Source organism: Pantherophis guttatus, chromosome 3 (genome assembly GCF_059756535.1).
Source record: "Pantherophis guttatus breed Tessera chromosome 3, ASM5975653v1, whole genome shotgun sequence".
Lineage (NCBI taxonomy): Eukaryota > Metazoa > Chordata > Lepidosauria > Squamata > Colubridae > Pantherophis > Pantherophis guttatus.
In genome coordinates, this window is record NC_142065.1 from 35,176,513 (window position 1) to 35,194,875 (window position 18,363).

The window sequence follows — 18,363 nt, forward strand, 5'->3', positions numbered from 1 at the left end:
CTAATGTTTCCCCCAAAGCTCTTAAACTATTTTTTAATGTAGCAATATATTTTTGCAAGAGTCATTTTCTATGTAAAATTTGATTTTGCATATCAGCTGGGCAGTTAATTTCCACCAGTACCTGAGAAAATATACCAAGAAAAGTAAAAACTGCTATACTCTACTCTCAATTTCTACTTTTGATTTTGTCTATTCATTCAATCTTTCTGCTGCATAGAAAGAATAAACATTCCTACTAAAGCAACAGACATGGGTGGGTGGGAAGAAGATGGACAGGACAACAGATGGAGGTACAAAGTCACCCCTGTTCTTGCTTTTTGGGTGCCTCAAAGCCTTTAAATATATAGGTACAATTTTGATTTAAAGCCTGGCACCATTAACAATCAATGGAAGTGATAGTTCATTCTTTTTTTTGATAGTTTGTTTTTTTTTACTTTTGAGTATCCCTGATCTGTTACCAACCTAATCAACAGGATTTCAACTCTATTAATCCCATTGAATCAACATATTCTAATATGCTTCTAAATTTACAAAGTAAACATGGAAGTTGTCATCCAGGGACAAATGAATAACTGACTATAGTTCCATAAGGTTGGAGAGGAAGAGGAAAAAAATGTGTCAATTTTCAGCCTTATCATCACTGGAGGTTTACAGACAATACATGGCTTGCAACATCATTGTTACAAATAGCAACACCTGCATCAACCTTGCTATTGATCCCAAAATAATGAGATCAGACCAGAATGACCTGGGGGCAAGCAGTCAGCCTGTTGACCCAGATGATGAATTGGACAGGATGGGCTGGGCAGGGCTCGATATAAATTCACAATCCCTCTGAACTTTGCAAGATTCAGAAACAACTATTTTCCATCGTTGGTAAGGCTAAGTCTTTCTTTGATGATCCCTCAACTTTAGTGCATTAAATAAGCAAAGAAGACAGGCCTTTGAATGGGCTCTTCCACATTTGCTTAGGAGCTACAGTATCTCTCAAGGAAGCCTGTTTGCCCTAATGTAAGTATACTGCTAGTAAATAACTAAATGTATGTGCCTATGGTTTTAATATTTTTACACTATGTGACTAGTTCTTTAAGTGGGAAAATAGAAGGTGAAGGTGAGAATAAAATTAGATTTTTTGAAATTAAGTTGCATAGGAGGAGGATGTATTTAAGATGCTGATTATCCTTTATATAATTAGTTTGGGAGAAAAAAGTATGCTGTTAATTTAAATAAATTCCAGGTCATACCTCATCCATTATACAACAGGACACAGTACATGCACAGAAGTAAACACTACTGAGTTTACTTCCAAATGGGTACTTTAAGACTAAATTGTCATCTTAGAATCAATGGGATTCCAATATTAGGAGGTTAACTATAAATCAGTAAGATGAAGAGAAGCCCCCTAAATTAGATAAAACAACACAAACAATTAGAAAACTATTTATTGTGCTACCATTCTTCAGATCAGGGATGAAATCCAGCAGGTTCTGACAGGTTCTGGAGAACTGGTAGTGGAAATTTTGAGTAGAGCCTTGGTGGCGCAACGGACTAAAACTGCTTTAAGGTAGCACTTAGCTGCCAGCTGCCTGCAATTATTGTGAGTTCAATTCTCACCAGGCTCAAGGTTGACTCAGCCTTCCATCCTTCTGAGGTAGGTAAAATGAGGACTTGGTTTGTGGGGCCAGTAAGCTAACTTTGTATAAAATAGAACACTGCTTAGGGGGGGCCAAAAAGCCCTACTAAGCAGGTATATACAAAAATATGAAGGCTATTGCTTAAAGCATTGTAAGTCGCCCTGAGTCTCCGGAGAAGGGCAGCATATAAAATCGAACTAATAAATAAATAGTTCAGAGAACCAGCAAATACCACCTCTGGCTGGCCCCAGAGTGAGATGGGAATGGAGATTTTGCAATATCCTTCCTCCAGGAGTGGGAGGGAATAGGAATTTTGCAGTATCCTTCCCTTGGAATGGGGTGGGAACGGAGATTTTGCAGTATCCTTCCCCTGCCATGCCCACCAAGCCACACCCATGCCCACCAAGCCAGGCCCACAGAACCGGTAGTAAAAAAAAATTGGATTTCACCACTGTATTGAAACATTCTATTCCCCCGACCTCAAAAGGCCATGTCTTGATTCACATGACTCATAAAGCAAATTAATTTGCATGTTTCCATGGTATCCTTTGCAGGTCTTTTTTATATATATAATGGCTGCTCATCTTTGAATTATTTAAACTATATGCCCCCTGCTCTTAGGGGAGAAGATCATTCTGGAATGCAGCCTACCAAATACTCCTGGGGTAAATACTAATATGAGACTCAGCTTTTTTAAAAAAAACCAAAAACCAGAGGATTTCTATTATAAGCAGAAAGGTTTTGAATCAATTGAGGGAATTCTCTTTTCATAACATTTTTCTCAACTATTCCTAAGTGCCACCATCACTTTTCACACATAAACTTTCTTGCAAAAGGACCCACAATGGCTAAAATGTTAATCCAAAAAGCTCGGAGCTGAGACAATCACTTTGGAAGCCATGGTTCCTCTCATGCTAAATTTCAGTAATCTTGTCCTTAAATTGCTCATCATTTATGCCACTTCTGTTGCTGCCACATATTTTAGAATACTGCAATGATGAAGAGCATTTCAGTTGTTATGTCTGAAGGACATAAACAGGAATATGATGGGTGGCCCACAAAATAAAAGACCCCATCCATGTTGATCAAAAGTTCAAAAGGGCTTCTGTTTATATTGTTTGAAAAGAAATAGATGGTTCCATACAATTGAAATATGGTGTTTGTTCCACTGCATTCTTAGTATGTAAAGTGAATGTCTTCTCAAGAACCAAATTTGCCACCATGCTACCTGTGTTAATAGCTAGGGTGGGTTCTAACATTTTTTACTACTGGTTCTGGGGGCGTGTCTTATTTTGTGGGTGTGGCTTGGTGGGGGGGTAATGTGACTGGGTGGGCATGGCCAACTTTTTTTTTTTTACTTTTAAAAGCATTTTTTTCTACAACCTTGAGAGATTGCAGAAAAAAATGCTTTTAAAAGCCTCTGATGATTCCAGCTGAGCTGCGAGATCATCAGAGGCTTTTTTTTTTTTTTTTTTTTAGTTTTAAAAGCATTTTTTCGGCTGAAGAGGTTGTAGAAAAAATGCTTTTAAAAGTTTTTTTTTTAAAAAGCCTCTGATGAGGTAGGCAGGGTAAGCAAGCGGTGAACGGCCCGGGGACCGGTTCAGGGGCGTGGCCAGCCAATATTATTACCGGTTCTCCGAACTACTACAAATTTTTACTACCGGTTCTTGTGAACCGGTGCAAACCGGGAGCAACCCACCACTGATTAATAGGACTGTGGACATACTGTCATGAACTTGTCTATGTTGTGGTAATTAATGTAACATGAAACCAGTGGATCTAATTAGTGTTGGAATTGATTGAGAGATGGAAGGTCATTACACTCCATGTAACTCTTGAGGCTATGTGCTATTGCCCCCCCCCAGCTCAGCCGATTTCCCAGGGTTGTTAGAAGGTTGGAAAATTCTAATATTGGATGCCTGGACATCTAATGAGATTATAATGTACAAAATAATTAACCACCCAGAAGCCTAGTTCCAATACGCTTATTCCAAAAGATACAACTTACTGAATTTAGTAGGCTTTGAATGGCAGCAATTAGAATGCTAAATCATAGCGTAGTTTTGTGACTACTATAATTTGCTCTTTAAAAGATCCTGGCTTGGCATTAATTGCAATACAGCCGATATTATGCCCCACTTCTAAGATGTAAAGAAGCACATGTACAAGGTAGGCATAAGACAGGAATTCACAGCATGAAGAGTTGCATTTTGTTCATCAGTCTCATTTCTATGGAAAATATTTTATGATGGTGCATTTTCTACAGAATGCAAAGTCAGGTCTCAGCCTCTTTGCTCCTTCCCCAACCTGAATTCACTATGATTTCTAGGCACAGAGTTCATTCTCCCCATCATTTCTGATAGATTGCAAAGGGAGCGAAAGAGAAGGGTCCTTTTTACCTATCATTAGTATGTTTGCTTGAAGCACAGCATAACTATTGGCTGCCAATTGGACAGGACCTAAGAAATATTGTGGATCATCCACACCATCATCTCAATTTTCATTAATCTTAGATTCAAAAAGAACAGAATAGATGTAGATTTCTGATCGCATCTTGACCAATCTTCTAACAATGAATTTAAAAGATCTGTGGCAGCAAATTCTTATTCTACATATATTACTGCCAGGAGTTCTGTAACAGGACTAACCCTAGCCTCAGCAAAAGCCGAATAGTGTTGATGGGATTGGGGGGCTGGAAAAGATTAGGAAGAAATCCAGTGGGACGAATAAGAATTATTCTTAAATTCTAGAATTTGTAAATTAGTCAAACATTTTAGGTAATAGGGAGATAACCAAAAAGTTGGAAGATGCACTTTTGGTCAAGTTATACATTTTAGAAACACTCCACAAGCAATTCCATCCATAGACGCATTGATTTACAACCAGCCTACGAATCCCTCAGAATCTAAATCAACCACACAGCCAACCAGAGACAGCACCAACCCTCAACCAACCCATGCAACTCCCCCACCAGCAGTTCACCTCCCAATGACCCTGACCTGATGTAACCTCCCTATCACATGACCCGTCACAAGACTCTCACTGATGACTCACACCTGACCCATCACAAGACCCTCACTCGACACACCCACACCCGAAGCCCTTATAAACAGAAGAACATTGACACTGACATCCCCTAAACTCTGCTGAAGATGTTACCTAGCCTGGTAATGAAATGTTTGGAAACCAACCCACAAGCTCAGAGAATGAACCTTCACCCTCATTTTAGAAACATTTAATCAGATATATTCTCCTCCTGATTTTTAATATTCCAGATCTACTAATCCAAACTGCTGGCTTCCTACATTTCTGAATATTTTTCTGCAAGATTCTCTGCTCATTTCTCCTTTGAAAAATCAGCTTGGGAACAATTTTGACCTTTTGTAGTTTATCCCACCTATGTTGGCAATTCCAGCCAATCGATCCACTTCCACACACTTGTAAAGCTACGGATTGGAAATAAAAGAACTGAAAAGATTTTAAAGAGATTTGTTTTGTATGATCTTAGATGAGAGCATCTGTGAAACAGGAAGCTTAACTTCTGAAGAGAAGGGATAAAGTGCACAGTGTTTACAGGGGAGTGTTCTCCTCAGGTTATCGGCAAACACCTGTTCTCCATACACGCTCTGCCGGTAAAAAACACTCCTCTCCAGGGCTGTGGTTTGGACAATCATAGAAAGAATGAAAACTCCACGCTACCGTTACATTCTTCTGGTAAGTACTTTTGTGCATGCTTTAGGGCACAGATGGAAAAGGGAAGAGCAGAGTAAAACTTCCATCTGACCCTACTCCCACAGCAAATATATTGCCTCTCTGCATAAAGATGGCTACTCCCAAATAATATAATCCCTTAATGGAAAAAAGGGGAGTAGCTTCTTCAAGGTGAAGCAGTGATTTTGTTTTGGAATTTTTTGGCTAAAAAACTTTGCAGAATCAACTAAGGCTAGAACCTGGGGCAGGGGTCTTCAAACTTGGCAGCTTTAAGACTTGAGACTTCAACTCCCAGAAGTCTCCAGCCAGCATGTCTTAAAGCTGCCAAGTTTGAGGACCCCTGACCTAGGGCTTAGTAGTCAATAGATGAACGTGAAGAATTAACTGTTGGACAAATGAATTCTGTCTTATGAAGTCAGTTGTGACTTTGGGTGTAAGAAGCTGCTATAGGTTAAATTGCATTAGCTATACGTAACGGTTTTCCCTCCAGGTGTCTTGGATTTTTGACTTCAAAATACACTCTACTATTCTGATTGGAGAATAATGACAATTTCTGGTGAAATCACATTGTGTTGAGGCTGGAAATGGATGGAGCTTTAGTATCTTAGTATCTTCTCTTCCCCAAATTTGGAGAAAAATGCAAAATAAATAGCATCAGTATCAGTTTTTCTTTGTGTGAAGTTCTGAATTTTCATTCCCCCTCTTCCCACTGTTTTAATTACAGAGTATCATGTCCTCTACTGATGTTGAGATTATGTCATTGATAATAAAAATGACATAAAAAAAGAGAAATAATAAGCAGCTGGGGGACTGATCAAAACAACTCAATGAGGAATGCACATGCTGGTTACCTAATCAAAGCTGAGGGGTGTGTATGTGTATGTGCATGTGTGGGGTGGGGGAGCATTGTTAGAAAGAACCAGAAAGCTGAGGGAAAGAGTATATGGGATCACAAAATAGAGTTTATGCAAGTTTCCTTTATTTGCCATAAGATTAAAAATAAATTATATTTTATATCAAATATTAAATCAGTCTTTCTATATCATAGAATTCTTAAATGATACAGTCAGGAAATACAGATTGTTACTGTACTCATCAAACAAGGGAAAAGAGTAACTGGAATTTTTATTCCACAAAGAACAAATAATGTCCAATGCCGATTCATGACTGATACCTTTGACATACATACGGTATATACCAATCCACTATAGTATAGAAACCAATTGACCTATGGAACATTCAGCAGAAAAAGGAGATAAGAATTTCAGAAGGAGAGCTAACAGAATTAGATATTAACAATCCATAGAAGAAGTGTTACAATTCATTGTCTTCCAACGTCAAGTATTAAAGTCCTAGTCCATCCTGCCAATGGAAGTTAACTATATGAGAGGGGGAAATAAATCTGGTGAGAAGGTCCAGGCTGTGTGAAACGTCATGTAGATATTTTGTAAGTGCATGACTGGATTCTAACTTACAAAACAAAGGCTGGAACCCAATAGCTGCGGGTTTGAAGGGCTGACCCCAACTTTTCAGCCGAGGTACAGGTTTTGCATACACAAACATACACACGAATCTTAATAATATTTGTAATGTCTTTCACATGAATGGCATGTTTCTGAAGTTGGGAAAAAGTCTTAGTCATCCTGTGCAGAAATCTCATTGAAATACTGAATAGATGAGGGGAAATGAAATTGCAGCAATTACTGCAAATCCTTTCAATCCTGAAGAATTCCCAACGCAATGGAAATTTTAGGCTTGCTTTGAAAACATTCTGGCTTCAGAAATAGATCCATAGGAAAGATGTACTAATGCAATGTTACATGAATCGTAATCAATTTCTCCTTCCCTCTTATGAGACTATTCAAGGCTTAATGGAAAAAAGGACAGCTTGTTGAATTGAGATTCCAACACTTTTTAAAATGGCTTGTTATGGACAAATTAATCATTTCACTAACTTCATGTACATGTTATTGCCTTATTGGAATTATTTTTGTAATGATAGGTTGATTTATCCAATTATTTAATGACTGGAGTCACACAATGTGCTTTCGACAAACATGGGAGATGTTCTACAGGCCAGGTAGGAAAAAAGAATTCTCACCTTATTTAATGATGTGTTTTTTGTCAGCCCAATCTGGGTGATGAAACTTTGTCTCTAGAACCTGAAGAGGAAGCTGATGGGCTAGACTCAATCAGGACAAGTGCAGATGATCCATCCGAAGTTGCAGAAGAATTGAATGAGCCTGTACTGAATGCTCAAAGTAGCATCTTGCACACAGAAGAAATCCAACAGGTAAATAAATTTTCTCAGTATATATTGGAATTTTACACTTTTCATGGTGATAGCTGGATATTATAGCTTAGCCTTTTGCTGTTGTCCCTGGAAATTGCATAGAAAAAGCCCATTTCCTCCAGACAATGCATTTAGCTGATGCAAGTTTTATTGACCTTTTAACTGGGTTCAAACAGCTTGTCGAAAGCACATTGTGTGACTCCAGTCATTGTACTTTGTAAGCCATTGTTTTTGACTTAGGTGCTGATGGCTTAGGGCAGGGGTCTCCAACCTTGGCAACTTTAAACCTGGCAGACTTCAACTTCCAGAATTCGCAAGCTGGCTGGGGAAGTCTGGGAGTTGAAGTCCACCAGGCTTAAAGTTGCCAAGGTTGGAGACCCCTGGTTTAGGGTGTAAATCGAGATTTATTCAACAAACTTTGGTTAAACAATTATTTAGCGTGGTGTGTAAATTTAGCATGGTATGTAAAGCCAACCATTTTGTTCTCTGATACCAAGTTTCTGGTAGACCTGAAGTAGTTTCTGGCAAAGATTGAATATTTACTTTGCTTAGGCAGCATCCAGAAGCTGGATGAGGGAATCTTGTTTTCAGTTATGTGTTTCATAATTTGCAGCCTGCAAAGATCTGCTGATTCTAGTCCAATGTTTCCAAAGTTGAACAAACTGAGAAGGAAAAGATAATCAAAGGAAAAGACAGCTTGTTACAGGGCGAGGTGAGAAAAATTGATCTTGTTTATATGGTCCCTCTCAGCTAACTCCACATCTCCCTCCGCGAGTGACTGCCTATCCCTGGAACCTTGTCTACTGTACAGCAAGGGACGGATTTAGTCTGAAGACCATGTATAGAAGCATGAGCAACTTGGCCTCTCCTGTGTTATTGGTTATCAGGGATACTGATGGACAGGTAATCCCAGATAGGTCTAAATAATAACTTTACTTATGTAAGATTGATGATATGGAAAAGAAGAATGCTAATTAACTAGACCTAACTCAACTTTAAATAATCAGGCAATTATTCTTCTCCATTCACAACATTAAGAAGCAGTCAACAATATTCAGTAGATAATCCTGATCCATTAGAAAGGGTTTGAAATGGGAAGATGCAACAGAAACAGAAAGATTCATTTTACTATGATACAATAACTGCACACCCAGTTGGTCTAGTGCAGGGATGCCAAACTCAATTTCATTGAAGGCTGCATCAGGGTTGTTTTTGATCTCGGGGGCCGGGGTGGGCATGGCCAGCTTGACATCATTTGGGGGGGTACCCCTCCCAAGCTCCATTTTCGGCTGTGATGGCCTCATGCAGCACTCTGCCAGCAAAAATTGAGCTTGGGAGGGAGAGCTGGCAGAGTGCTGCAGGAGGCCGTCGCAGCTGAAAATGAAGCTCAGGAGGGCCGCACACGACTGTACTGAGCTCCATTTTCACTGGCAGAGGAACCCTGGGCTGGTCCCCTTGTGTTTCCGGGTAGCCCTGCAAGCCAGATCTAAGCACCCCATGGGCTGGATCTGGCCCACAGGCCTTGAGTTTGACACCCCTGGTTTAGTGGTTAAGGCACCGGACTACAAATCAGGAGATTGTGAGTTCAAATCCAGCCTTGGCATGAAAGCCAGCTGGGTGACCTTGGACCAGTCACTCTCTCTCAGCCCAACTCACCTCACAGTCATTTGTAAAAATAAATAATAATAAAAAATAATAAAGTGGAAAAATAAATAAACAGCTCATTATATGTAGATTGGAGCAGTGGTGGGTTTCAACCGGTGTTACCACCAGCTCGCATCATGTGCACTACGTGCAAGTGAAGTGCTCCAAACATGCCTCCACGCAAGCACAGTGTATTATGGAACAGCTGAGATGCGGGAATCCGCTCTGCTGTGCCTTTTAGCTGGGCTAAAAACGACCAAATAAAAGGTACCTATAACGCAGGTGCGGGCGGGAGGGCCAACCTAATCATCAGAGAGAACCTGTTTGCTCTTAGCTCATCATCGTCGCTACCGGCTCGCCCAAACTGGGCCGAACCGGTAGAAATCCACCACTGGATTGGAGATAATGCAAGTCATCTTGATGGATACAAAAAAAGTACCTTGGCTTCATCACCCAAGGAATGAACTGCCTCCTGAGCTACTATTTTAACAGATGGTTAGAAAGATTTAGAAATGTAAGAGTTCACATTTATAAAAAATCTATTCGTGTTAATGCTAAACAAACTGTTGCTGTCTTATTATTGTTTGACAACAACTATTTGAAATCCTAGGCTGTTTTATAAACAACATTGTAGTAATAGAAAGGATACTGGATTTAAAAGGGAAAAATGATATTTGTGCACATAGCACATCTAATAAATAGTCAATGTTGATTCATTCAATATAATAGGCTAAGCAGACTGTGACATCATGAGTAATGTGCAGAAAGATAGACATGATTAAACTCCTGAAAGCTGAAACATATTCCCTCCTCTATATCTTTTTCAGATATTTGGAGCTTTTTCTTCTACAGCTATTCATGTGAGCAGTTGTTTTTATGGCAATGGAGAAACATTTCTGTTCTCTTTCACTCCACAACTCAAGGTGATTGAAACACCATGTTAATCTCTATGTTGAGTGAGTTGATTTTGTATTTACAGCTTCAAGAGCCAATAGTCATGCAAATTTTGCCAGTCACTTAATTGCTATGGCTATAAAAGGCGCACTTTAAAAGATTCTGTGATATTGTTGTGTTCCAGAATATAACTTGGCAAGAATTGTTTTAATGCCAACACTGAAAAGGTTTTTGATAGATTAGAGAGTGGGCTAAGGGAAAATGAAATTTAACAGAAACATGTGAGTTTCTTCTTGTGATGAAGAAGAAAGAAGAAAACATAAATGATGAAACAGAAAACATATAGAAATGTATTGGATGGAATATAACCAGTCTGGTAATTTATTTATTTATATCCCATCTTTATTATTTGTGCAAAGCATATTGGACAGATAGTTGGAATAACAGTGCAGATTAAACATGAGTCAGTATTTTGATATCATTGGGAAAAGACCAGGGGTGAAATGCTCCCGGTTCGGACCGGATCGCCTGATCCGGTAGCGATGGCAGCAGGTGGTTTGGAGAACCGGTAACAAAAATCCCTGCACCTTCCCCCATGCCCAGCTGAGCCACGCAATCATCAGAGGCTGGTTTTTTTTACTTTTAAAAGCATTTTTTCTACAAGCCTCTGATGATCGCGTGGCTCAGCTGGGATCATCAGAGCCTTTTAAAAGCATTTTTTTCTCCAACTTCTTTGGCTGAGGAGGTTGTAGGAAAAAAAAAAAGCTTTTAAAAGCCTCTGACGATCCCAGCTGAGTTGCCTGATTGTCAGAGGCTTTTAAAAGCATTTTTTTACAACCTCTTCGGTCGAAGAGGTAGACAAAATGCTTTTAAAAGTAAAAAAAAAAAAAGTTGGCCACGCCCATCCAGTCACATTACCCACCCACCCACCCACCAAGCCATGCCCACAGAACCGGTAGTAACAAATTTTATATTTCACCACTGGAAAAGACTAATGAAATTTTAGGCTGCATCAATATAAATATTGTTTTCAAGATCAAGAAAAAAATAAGAGCTCCATTTTATTCTGTATGATTCAGGCCCAAACTTTGGTATTGTGTTTGTTTCTGGCACCACACTTTAAGAAAGATTCAGACAACCTGAAAGAGATTTAAGGAGCAACAAGATGAGAAACTCTCTCTTATGAAGAGTGGCTGGAAGAATTGGGATATTTAGCCTTGAGAAAAGAATATTAAAGAAGAGTAAAATAGTACTCTTCAACAACATGAAAAGATGTACCCAAAAGGTTAATGGAAAATATTCAATGAAATGTCAGAAAAAAAGTTTGCTAATAGCAAAAGGACTTTGACAATGGGTTCTTCCTCTTTGGATATCTTCAGATGAAGGTTAGAGAGTTTTCTGTTAGGAGGCTTAATATGGATTCATACACTGAGCAATAAATTGCACCAGTACCATAAATCAGGAATTGTCCAGCCAGCATGCTACCTCTCTGATGCTTTATTTCTATGCATGTCCACACTTTCGTGATCATCAACAGGAGGATATTAGCTGGACATACAGTACAATTAGATGTGATCTATTAAATCACACTATGAAAAGATTCAAGCTATCACTAGAAATAATATGAGTGGGATTTTTTTTTTGTATAGGAAGTTTATATGGTTTAATTCCTAAATTGCTTAATGCTATGCTTTTGATTCCCTTGCCAGGTATTTAAATGGACAGGCAAAAATACCTTCTTCATGAAAGGAGATGCAGATTCTTTAGCCATTGGTGGAGGCAGGTATGTCGCTTTGAAAGATAGCTAAGTTATAAGGAAATTAATTTGTCAGTTCAGCATGCCTGCTGCACTGCAATCTTTGTGGAGAATCTCATTAGCTCTTTTGCATGGCTAAGAAAGTTCATCATGAATTGGAAAAGTGTTTCCCTCATTTTTTCCCCCTCACCAAATCTATCATTACTTGCAACAGTGCATGTTCTTTTATCATCCTATTTTTGATGCTCGTAGCTCATAAATGACATTGTCATTGCTGCCACCAGACAAGTATTTTTAAAAAAACCATTTGATGTCGAACAGTAAAATTGCCCTAAAATATGGATTGTCTAATTTTTTTTACTCATCACTACCCTCCTCTTAGTTCTTTGTTCTGCTATATCATGTTGAATATGTCATTCTATCCCCTATTTCCTCCCTTCACACTCTTGTTATTCCAATAATGCCAGCTGTTGAGTTTTCATGCATGTCATTTTATTGGACATTGGAATAACTGCCAAGTTGTGAATATTATTACTTGCCGAAGTTCCCTGCTAGGGCATTTTCTCTTCCACACTGGTCTTTTTCGTTTTCATGCACCAGCAAATGTTGGAAGAATGCCAAGAAATGCAATTGAGACTATCTCCAAAATGTCCAGGGTTCCCAAGAGTATGAAAGAATTCAGCATTTGATTTTGTTAATAGTAGTGTTAAAGTGATAGGTATGTCACAATTCTGCCAGAGCAAAGCGAGATCTTGGAGTAAAAAACAAAACACTATATATTTAGTATAAATTCTATCACCCAATGGGACCATCCAGCACCCCAATTTAGAAAAGAAATGCAAAGCTTATATTCTAACTGGACTCCAGCAAATGAGTCAGTATCATTGTACCCTTGAATAGGTTTTGTGCTATGGAAGTTATTCTATATGCTATCTCTTGCCTTGTATGCAGTGGTAAATTTGGACTCTGGCTAGATGGAGATCTGAACCATGGAGGAAGCCATCCCTGTGAAACCTTCAATAATGAGGCATTATCACCCAAAGAGGAATTCCTCATCCGAGACTTGGAAGTTTGGACACTATCTTAACTGGAAGAAAAATCAAGACATCTCTTCATGCACTTTCCAAGCACTTAAGAGGATTTGGCCAGTAGTCCTGCATCAATTTGTCAAATCCCCCTCAAATGAGGATAGTCCTCTTGTGGATTCCCTGTCTTTATAGATTGGGAAGAAAGAAATCAATGCTGGAGAATCTTACTAATTCCTAATATTTATATCCCTCAATTATCAGCTTCTTTTCAAGTTAGCTGCACCTAAAAGTAGTTTTTCCTTTGGATCAGATTAGTGGTAGACATATGTAGTTCACATAGGAAATGATGTCTGGGTAACGATCTTATTAGGAATTGGTAAGCAATAAACCTATTTGCCACTATTGCTTGCTAGGGAAGTAACATAAACATATTTTGTTTTTTGCTTTATCAGATACCTGCCCATGTATTTGTATGGGTCAAGCTACTTTCATAATAGAATCAAACATATTGCTCTTAGGCTTCACCTAAGACATTTTTACTTGCTTATAAAATATTAAGTAAATAAGGAGGAATTTCCTAACAATGAGTTATTAAGCAGTGGAACAAGCTGCCTCCTGGAGTTGAGGATGTTCCATCACTGAAGCATTTCAAGCAAAATGTTGGAAAGCCATTTATCTGGGAAGCCAGATCCTGATCCTGAATAGCGGGTTGAATTAAAGACCTCCAAGATCCCTTCCAATCCAGATTCTATACTTCAGCTTTATGCTTTAAAATGTGAAATCTCTGGAGAGACTTTCATAGGAATTCTTATGACTTAATTGTGTTACTTAGGAATAGTCGAGTATTTATATCACAACACATTTCTATTGTTGTTTTGTTTTGTTCACATGCCCAAATACCTTCTACATATTTCTCTAAATGTGTTAGTGCCTACAAACAATGGCTCCATACTTAAAAGAAGAGAATATTTATAACTTAAGAATTGAATTGTGGTGTCCTTGGTCCTCTCTGAGCTTGGTAGCTCATGCAATGGAATACTACAATCATTTTTTCTATAGCAGGCCACCTTTTGAGTTGAGTTGAACTCTGATGCCGTAACATGAACAGGTCCATTCAGTATTCATGGCTTCATACATATGGCTTCTTGCAGGGAAGTATTGTTTTTGCACCTCAGGACCTGGTGGTTGTTTTTTTTTTGTTTTTTTGCCTGCAAAAGTAACTTTGCAAATGATAGTTCTTCTTTAATACAAGGCATGCATCACTCGGTTTTACATCAAACTTTTTAGCTTTTTCCTTTCTATCATAGAAAGCTCACTTCATTAGCACTGCATTTGCAACATTTTGTCTCCAGACATCTGCCACATCTTCTGTAGTGTAATATGGACAATTTTCACTGTTGTATTTCTGGCATCATTTTATAAACATTTCAATATTCTATAACATTTATAAACGAATAAGAAGTTGGTCATTGTGGCTGTCCAGCAAAGGAATACTGGCAGAGCTTTTTACAATCAATTAATTTTAAGAAAATATTTTGAAAGAAGTCCACTACAGTCATGGTTTGCAATTGGATGAATTTTCTAACTTTTGTGAAACTCCTCTTTTAACAAGCACTGTTCTTTGACCTGGCTGAGCACCCTTTGAGAGTTGCAGTGGCCCAAAGAAGGGAAAAAAAGAGATAATTTCAGGAAAAAATATTTGCTCCCAGTCCATTCAGTATTTCTCTTGATTTGTCTTCATTCTCTCAGTTCTATTGTTACCAAATTATATAGTGAAATTCATAAAAATTATTTTAAAGCAGGTTAAATTGTGCAGTGTAGCTATGCTCCTATTAATAGTCTCCTTTTTCCTGACCTTTTAATTTGAACTGTATCAAAAAGCTAGAAATACATTTAGCTGACATAAAATAACATGGAATATGAGAAGGACCCGGTACACAATATACTCAAGTTATCCTAATGGCAAACCAAGACAAGAATGGTCTTTTCAGATTAAAATTGTGTGAAATAGCTAGTATTGTACTCTGGTAGACAGAAACATAATTCAGAACATCATTGAAAGATTCAAGTGAATCTTTGTTAACTTTGTTAACTTGCTGTTAGCACTTATTAGGGAAGCTCAGATCTATATTCTTCTTCTGGAGGAAAGCTCAGATATGCAAAGTGGAGGGGCAACATTTGGCTGTCTGCTGGATGGAGGTCATGAAGACACAATAGAAGACACATCCACCTTTTGCTGGATATCTGGTAATTCTACCCCTGTGTAAAAAGGTTGATAGCTTTCTTATCACAAAAGCAGCAAGATAATGCAGAAGCCCAGGATTAGCATGAACAATTCACTAACCATTCAGACGTGAACCTGAAAAAATAGTTTGATTTGCAAATAGAAGCAATGTTTGAAAATTCTTTCAACTGGACCAAATACTGTACAAATCCATATGGCAAGCAGGTCTTTAGGAACTTCACAATTTCTTTCTCGTCATATAAACCCTGAGCTTGTAGCAGTTTGAGTTCCAACAACTAACATAATGTACAGTAGATCCTTGAAAAAAAAAAAAAAACCTGAGGCTCTCCTAACACAAAAACAAATGCACAAAAACAAACAAATCCCAATATATCCATATTCTAAATCCACTGAGGGGTAAGTATAGTTTTCTGCAGATATTATATTTTAATTGCAAAGCTCTAACTTTGTTTAAGCTTGAATATTTTTAAGAAAATTGAAGAAAGGTAAGTTTCAAACACTCTGCTAAACAACCAATTCCCACAACACTGTCAAATTATTTACTAAGACTGTATTACTATTATTATTATTCTCATCCTTCCTAGTACCTGTATCTTCCCGCTTATAACCATGTTGCTTGTATCTTTACAATTTATATTAAATGTAGAATTCTTCTGAAACTTACTCGGATTCGTTGAATGGGCCTAAAACAAAAATTATACTTTAGAATTAAGTATTAGTTCTTGCAATTAACAGAAACCCTATGTTATTGTATAAAGTACATATTGTAGAACTTGGTAAAGAAACAACATACTGTTCTAAACAAATAATATCCGATTACTACAAGACATAAAAAATGCATTCCAATTGGCTTCAGAGAAGCTGGAACAACTTTCCTCTTACAGTTCCTTTTGGTTGAACATAATTTTCTTGTGTTTCATTGAAAGTATGAGACCTATATTGTTTTATAATTGTTTCTTTTATTAAAATATTGATCAAAATATTCATAACTTTAAAATATAGTAATATTGTTGTGCTAATGAATATTTAGCTCTAAATCAATATACATTCACCAGCTGTCATGATCTAAGAGTTAAGGAATTATGTAATAATCCCTTCATACAGAAAATATATGAATTTCAAGCAAGTAGCACAAGATCTTCCCCCCACTTAAGTTTATTTTATATATTTACTCAGAATATATATATAAAGCTATGGGTTTTATTCACTGGTTCATTTCACAGTTGATGGTTTGCACTAGTGGAAACAATATACTTGTGAACATTAATGATCCAATTTTTAATTTAATTTTTAATTTAAAGAACACTGCCTGAATACTAAGGCTAAAGTTAGTATGAGGAATAACATTTTCATGAGGTTGTCAAAGTATACATGGGGGGTGGGGGTGGCTCAGCCATCTACACCACAGATATTGGTTTTGGCCCAGAGGATTTCTGCAGCAGAATATGCTGCTCCAGAATGGAGTACATCCACATGTGAAGCTAGTCGACATCACTGTCAATGAAGCAGTACACACAGTGACAGGATGCCCTAAACCCACCCCAATTGAGAAAATGTATCCTCTTGCTGGTATTGCTCCACCTAGGATTAGGAGAGAAGTAGCAGCAGATGCTGAGAGAACCAAATGAATGATCTCTGACATCCTCTGAATGGATACGTGCCCCAAACTCTTTGACTTAGATCTAGGAAGAGGTTTTATGGCAGGAGCAAAACTCTATTAGAAGATGGAGGACAGTATTCATGGAACAAGAAATAATCTCAAAAGAGAACACGGTTGAGGGATTTGATCTCCTGATGTTACTCGGAAGACATTGAGAGTGGGAGTGCCTAAAAGTAAGACCAACATGCTCAGGTGGGGGTTGATGGCAGATAACAATATGCAGTATGAAAGTGAGGAGAGGCAGAGTCTGGCCCATTTGTTAGTCTGTGATTTACTACCAGTAGAATGCACCAAAAATGATTTGTTTCTGCTCAAAAAGGTAGCCTCATTTTGGAAGTTTAAGGTTTGATCTGGACACAAAATAACGTATTTTTCAGAGTACAAGATGCACCTTCCCCCCCAAAAAGAGGGTAAAAATTTGGGTGTGTCTTATACACTGAATGTAGCCCCACGCACCCATCCTTTGGCCTCTGCCTCCCAGCAATTTGCCTCCTTGCAGCAAACAGCCCGTTTCAGCTTCAGCACAACCTGATTAACACAAGCAGCTGATTGTCGGTTGGATCAGCCTCCCGACCATTAGCTGTTTCAGGCTGCAGGGATTGCCATTGCCTATTGCTGCCTCTGCGGGCCTCCGCTGTTTGCTGTGAGGAGGCAAATTGTTGGAAGGAAGATTTTTTTTCTTGTGCTAATCAGGCTGTGCTGAAAATGAAAATGAACTGAAACAGGCTGTTTGCTGCAAGGAGGCAAATTGCTGGGAGGCAGAGGCAGATTTTTTTTTCTTGTTTTCCTCCACAAAAAAGGTAGGTGTGTCTTATAGTCCGGAGCATTTTATACTCCAAAAAAATATGGGTAAATAAAAATAACTTAGGCCTACTTACTATAATCTCCCCATCCCTTAAGGAAGCATTTCTGTGAAATGTGGGGCACATTTCAAACAGTTCAGGAGAAGATAAAGCCAAATGAAAATTGGTTACCCCTCCTTGTGCAAATTTAGAGAATTTACACTTATAAAGCCAATGCTGGATTCAACGAAATATTCAGATAATTTTAGAAAAATGATTTATATTGTAAAACTGAAATCTACCTGTTAGTTTCTTGATTTTTAAACCCTGAGGCATTTTTGTAAGTTTGCTATATAGAAAAGTGATATTTATCTTAAATTAACACTAAAATAGTGTTGATAAATTATTGAGCTTTCTCAAAATCACAATAATGTACCATTTTGTGAAAAAGTCTACAGGCATTTTCCACTGCAGTTTTTCAAAGGCACTATGCAGGCTTACTCTGTAATTTTACGGTATACCTTTTGAAGAAAGTTTGGCTAGAATACATACACACACAGAGAATTAAAGGCATATACTAACTCACTTAAAAATTTAAATTTACTTTACACTTTAAACCACTACTGTTCCTGTTTGAATCCTGATTTTCATCATCCTTATTCCACCCTTTTTTCATTGGAGTAAGTTCTGGAGCAACCACATCACCATCCTATCAA

The 18,363-nt window shown here is 38.0% G+C and overlaps 2 protein-coding genes across 2 annotated transcripts in view; one reads left to right on the plus strand and one right to left on the minus strand.

The window, feature by feature from the left end:
- Positions 1 to 843: 843 nt before the first annotated feature.
- On the plus strand, positions 844 to 13,187 carry TLDC2 (TBC/LysM-associated domain containing 2). Its single transcript, XM_034414079.3, has 7 exons — positions 844 to 1,011; positions 5,143 to 5,348; positions 7,474 to 7,638; positions 8,389 to 8,541; positions 10,110 to 10,205; positions 11,886 to 11,959; positions 12,884 to 13,187. The coding sequence occupies exons 2-7, from the start codon at positions 5,316 to 5,318 to the stop codon at positions 13,017 to 13,019; spliced, it is 657 nt and encodes a 218-aa protein (XP_034269970.1). The 5' UTR covers positions 844 to 1,011; positions 5,143 to 5,315; the 3' UTR covers positions 13,020 to 13,187.
- Positions 13,188 to 16,144: 2,957 nt separating this feature from the next.
- The window catches only part of SAMHD1 (SAM and HD domain containing deoxynucleoside triphosphate triphosphohydrolase 1), a 35,263-nt gene continuing 33,044 nt past the window's right edge, over positions 16,145 to 18,363 (minus strand). The window contains exon 16 of the mRNA XM_034414080.3: positions 16,145 to 18,356. Coding sequence (XP_034269971.2) covers positions 18,234 to 18,356 — 123 coding nt within the window. The 3' untranslated portion in view covers positions 16,145 to 18,233. The remainder of the gene's footprint in view (positions 18,357 to 18,363) is intronic.